The sequence below is a fragment of the Crassostrea angulata genome, chromosome 5 (assembly GCF_025612915.1).
Source record: "Crassostrea angulata isolate pt1a10 chromosome 5, ASM2561291v2, whole genome shotgun sequence".
In the NCBI taxonomy this organism is placed as follows: Eukaryota; Metazoa; Mollusca; class Bivalvia; order Ostreida; family Ostreidae; genus Magallana; species Magallana angulata.
The window spans coordinates 355,786-361,613 of NC_069115.1; the positions used below are offsets into that span (position 1 = coordinate 355,786).

Here is a 5,828-nt window from a genome sequence, read left to right on the forward strand (position 1 = left end):
TTGTTTTTAATTGTTTTTCCTGTCTCTAAACTATTCAAATATTATACATGTAGTACCATATTTAAGTATTGCGACGGTAACGGTAGCATATTTTTCAACACCTTTGAAACTTTCTTCTTGGACAAGGTGACATCATCGTATCAGGGTATTTTTATTTGAGTTCAAAGAGATTATAATCGTCTTGGTGTCTGCATGTGTTAAGCAGTGGGCTGTCCGTCATGGACTCATTGACATTTACAGTAAAAGACAGTAGAATACAATCTTTCTTAGCTTGTTTTTAAGATATCCGACTTTGGTATTCATTGAACTTCGCTGCCTACACTATAGTTTGTGTATGTTACACATGGTTAAAAAGTGTTTGCGCGAAAAAACCAACTTGTAATGTGAAAAATCGTGAAAACGCGAGGTTATTTGGACATCCTGTAAGAATTACATCCCATACATGACAGATTTCTACACATCTTTTTGAGCTGCCCAACACAACACCACCTTTAAAATTCAAAACCCACAAGGAAAGGAGATGACATTTCGCAAAAACGACATTTTCAAGCAAATTACTTTTATTCATTTATAAGGTCCCCAATTTTGATTTAAATTTAGACGTCTGCACATTCAATCACTTTGACTAATTTGAAAGGTATAGTGTGTTTATACAGTCATCTGTTTCCTTATAATCCAACAACAGATTGTCATGAAAACACGTTGTTTTGATATAGTCTCCTCTGAAATGCTCCGATGTTGAAGTTGTCTCTGTATTCTATTTTCTTTTCTATTAGTGTATAATTAACTCGACATTGCAAATAAAGTATGAAATTAAGAAAATTTCGTTATCATATCACAGCAATTTACAAGGGGATTACATCTGATAAATAAGGGGAAAAAACATTTATGCGTCGCATGTTTCACTTAAATTTCCTATAAAAAATGGAATTGGGGTTTATTTATGTAATGAAATTTTAAACTTTTTTAAAACTAACTGGCGTTCAGATGTGTACTTGTATAAACGTCAGTTGAGAATAATTCACTTTAGCCTGGCCCTGAGCATTAAGAGCCAACACTGTATTCGTCGGACTTCATCGGCAATCGACAATCTTCGGCAAATTCCATTATTGTCGAGTGCAAGACGTCCGAGTATAGAAATAACGAGGGACAACTGATGATCTACATGTACAAAAACAATAAGAGTTATTGAATATGACATTTACCCTAATAACTATTATAATATTTATGGAAGAAAACTCCAATATTTGGCGGAAAATCGAAACTTAAAATTAAGCGTTTTTAGCAAATTCAAATAATTTGTCTTGTCATACACTGAATCACGTGATCTTACATAGGACGGTAGCTATGTAGACCAGGAAGTCTAAACTAAACATAGTAAATATACTGGGAGGCGCCATGATAGGAGTTTAGGGTTTGTACAGTTTGAGATTGTAAATGTTGCCGTTATCTTTAATTTTTAACCGTTATCTACACATCCTATTAAAATTAGTGAAACTGTTACATGGTAGTACCGCATCTAAATGTTGATCCTAAGATTTTACTTTGTATGTGCCTGGAAATGATTTTGATAGAACTACAAATATGAGCTGAATACTAACAGCTGATTATAATGACAATTTTATAAAATTTACAATATCAAATATAGTGGGTTTTTCTTTTTTTTACAGAATCCACGCAAGTCTGCCATGGACCCTCGGACTTGGGCGCAGGATGTGTTACGGTGTCATCTCTGTGAGACCCCGGGTCCTCCTATGAAATGTGACATTTGTCACACATATCTGTGTAAAGCCTGTGTGGGGGAACATCTATCTGATGCATCCAAAGAACACAAAGTGGTTCCATTTGTACACATAGGATCTACTTTCAGTTATCCAAACTGCCTTATACATTCCACTAAACAATGTGAGCTTTACTGTGAGCAATGTGATATTCCCATTTGCACACTCTGTAATTTAGGAGAACATTTAGGACATAAACCAGTTGACATTGTTAAATATATTGAAAGTAAAAAAGAACTTTTACAGAGTGAAATGCACGAATTTGAGAAATTCATTTATCCCAGATATCAACAGATTGTCTCAAACATTCCACTTCAGAAAACTGATCTACACAAAAACGCACAGAAATTGATAACAGCAATCAACAAACATGGAGAAGACTTGCACAGAGAAATAGACATCGTTATACAGAAACTTATATCCGATCTTGATGAAATGGACACCACACACCTGGCTGTCTTAAACAAACAGGAAGATGAAATCACACGCACAATTTCGGAAATCACACAAAGCATTGCTGATATACAGAAATTACTGGACTCAAATGATGTCAGCCATGTCTCTGCCTACAAATCCAGGATTGCTGAATTCAGAAGATTGCCTCCTAAACTCATAGTGTCCTTACCAAGTTTTACCTCTCAGGAGATCAACAAGGGACAGCTTTTTCAACAGTTTGGTTCTCTGTCAGCGTTATCCATTAAAACAGAAGAACAAGTCTACAGATCACTCATTGATGTTCCACAGGTCATTATAGAGATAAAAACAGACTATGGATTTCCTAATGGAGTATGCAGTGTATCCTGCCTGAGCACTAATGAGATGTGGACGAGTGGTGAGGACAAGAAGATAAGACTCTATAACCTGCGAGGGAAAAAAATGAAGTATATCAAAACAAAGTCAGGGAACGGTCCATACGACATAACAGTGACAAGGAGTGGGGACCTTGTTTATACTGATTACGATGATAGAACTGTGAACATAGTAAAGAATACACAAATAGAGACATTGATCAGACTACAGGGGTGGAAACCTCGCGGTGTCTGTAGTACCTCCTCTGGTGACCTCCTGCTTGTCATGGACAGTGATGATTATAAAGAAACAAAAGTTGTGTGTTACTCTGGCTCCACAGAGAAACAAAGTATTCAGTTTAATGACAAAGGGCTACCTCTGTATTCAACAGGGGGATACAACACTAAATACATCAGTGAGAACAGGAACCTAGATATCTGTGTGTCAGACTTTATAGCCTGTGAAGTAGTGGTGGTCAATCACGCCGGGAAACTCCGGTTTACCTACACTGGTGGTCCATCTATCACCAAGGGAGCTTTTAAACCATGCGGCATCACAACAGACAACCAGAGTCAGATTCTGACAGCAGATAATAACAACGGCTGTATCCATATCCTTGATCAGGACGGACAGTTCCTCCGCTACATTGACAACTGTAGGTAAATACTCATTTCCATACGGTTTATGTTTGGACACCAAAGACAACCTCTTTGTGGCTGAGTACAGCACAGGTAAAGTGAAGAAAATACAATACTGTGTTTAAAGACACAGTACAGCTGAAAAACATGTGTGTTTTACTTCAAATGTACCAACTGTATCGTGGAGAAATATAAAATAACGTTGATTGTGAAAGTTGAAGTACATAAAAATCCCTTTCTAATACCTAATTAATGTAATTATGAGCTTCCAGAAACTGAAGGGTAGTACAAACTGATTTAATCTTTATCGTTTATTTGTACCACGTGAATTTTGCTTGACAGTATTTGACACGTTTGAAAGCTACAAGATCCTCGCCCGACTACGGTCATCATGAAATACAACGTAAAAGGGATTGTCTAAACACATCTGCACTTTCTCGATAAATTTTTAATGGTTTACCAATTTCAGTTCATTTTAAAATAAACAGACATGTATATGTCAAATAACCTATCAACGGGCCTCACTTACAAAATGAATTTAAATATGTAGCAACTCCTGTGATGAAATTAAAAAGAAAACACAAAAATACATACATAAAAAAACGATAATTCTGGTTATTTTGAAATCTTTTAACAATTATTACCTGGGAGCAGTAGAAAAGACATTTTCTATCGACAAACCTGTCCAGGAGAATCTTCACGAGGCCTGCATGTGTTTTGTTTATGATAAATACGCATGCGTAATAGTAAAGAAGGCGGAACCCCGTAATATGTTGCGATGTATATATTTATGGACATTAAATAATTAATTAAAATGATTGAACTGAGAAATTTGTAATTTTCCGAAAATTAATAAAATTATGAGAAGTACGAAAATTCCGAAACCCAATCAGAATTTTTTTTTCAAGTCGTTTTTATGTGCCGTACTGTCTCTTTAAGCAAACTGTGGGCATACTTACATATATGAACATGTTAAACGCGGGTTATTCTCTTTTGAGAAGTGGACAGGCATAGTCTTTAATCCACTTCAATTTGCAAGCCCTCATATTTTGATTCTGGAAAACTTGACTGTAAACATGGTAAATGTCAGAACCGGAGAGAGTTTACGCTTCGACCTATGTTTCGACGTGCATTATTGTTTAAAATGTAAAAATAATAGTTCTTTTATGGAGTCTAAAAATGGATAGAGGAGTAAACCGTTTTCGTTTCTTTCCAGAATCAAAATATGAGAGCTTTCGAAGAGTAGTGGATGAAGGCTATGCCTATCGACTTCTCAAAAATGAATAACTATGAGTATGCTATATTTGAAAAAAAAACTGTTTATAAATACGTGTATTTTATGAATAAAATGTGAATATTTTTAGCAATACTTAATCAAGATGTCTTTTACAATACCTATAAATATGCGTAAAAATGCAATGAAAGATTGCATATAAACAAAGAACATGTACATAGTATGTATGAATGACATTTTAGAATCTCTTATGTTTAAATACTATACAGGAAAATTTCTGTGAATATGTGCATAAATAAATGATAAATTCTTATATTTTGTCTTTGTAAACAAACTGTTATATATGTTATATATGTAATTGATATCAAATAAATTTACATGTATTTGTGAGTTATTAATTTCAAATAAGTGCATAATTAAGAAATTGCTATTCAAGTGTCACATGCCGATACACTTTATAAAATTTCTTTATAACATATACATAGAATATTGCCTTAAAACATATGAGACACTATAAAAAAAAGAAAGACAGGTCATGTCTCTTTGTATAAAAATACATAATCTGACACATAAACAAAAATTCCATATGTTTCGTTCTTTTGTACATTAAAACAGTGTTTTGGCAACGATATCTTGTACGCTTAAGTTACATTAAAAAGTATAACTTGTCATTTTCACTTAGATTATACTGAATTGTAATTTAAAAAATACTTTTATATAGGGAACTATCTATTTCTTAATCAAACTTTCACTCTCCTTAAAAATTCAATTTAAAGGTGTAAATGTTATATGATATCAGTTTATTGAAGTAATTTCAGAAAGCTTTCTTTTAGATTCGTGCTGATAACCAAATAACACCGCACACATCATTTCTGTAATACATGCTTGATGAGAGTGAAGGCAAGTAGCATCATTTTTTTAATGGGGGGGGGGGGTGGCAGACTCATCCAAAAAATTTAGACGAGCAGAAAAAAAGATTACTTTACAAAATCCTGAAAATCCTAATCCGTGGGGTGGGGAGGGGGGGGGGTAATACCTTCAATTTCACTCTATATTACCAGATTTTCATTTCAGTTCTTAACGTGATCCCATAAAAGTGTGTGTGTGTTGGGGGGGGGGAGGGGAGGCAACTCAATGTTAATTCAATTATTTGTATGTAAATTTAAGAAAAATGTTTGCTGCACAAAAAGTTGGGGAAGGGTGGGGGCAGGCCCCACTGGCCCCCTGATGCTTCGTGCCTGGAGTATATCGACTGAATTTGATATTTATAAGCATGTGTCCTTAAATCAAGATTCTCTCTCTCTCTCTCTCTCTCTCTCTCTCTCTCTCTCTCTCCCCTTTATGGTTATTTATTGTATAATGATATACAAACGGTTCGAAGGCAAC

General features: G+C 34.8%; 1 protein-coding gene across 1 annotated transcript; it reads left to right on the top strand.

Annotated features, from left to right (window-relative positions):
• Nucleotides 1-1,079: 1,079 nt before the first annotated feature.
• On the top strand, nucleotides 1,080-3,233 carry LOC128183598 (tripartite motif-containing protein 3-like). Its single transcript, XM_052852699.1, has 2 exons — nucleotides 1,080-1,414; nucleotides 1,671-3,233. Exon 2 carries the CDS (start codon nucleotides 1,689-1,691, stop codon nucleotides 3,231-3,233), a length of 1,545 nt encoding a protein of 514 aa, XP_052708659.1. The 5' UTR covers nucleotides 1,080-1,414; nucleotides 1,671-1,688.
• The last annotated feature ends 2,595 nt before the right edge of the window (nucleotides 3,234-5,828 follow it).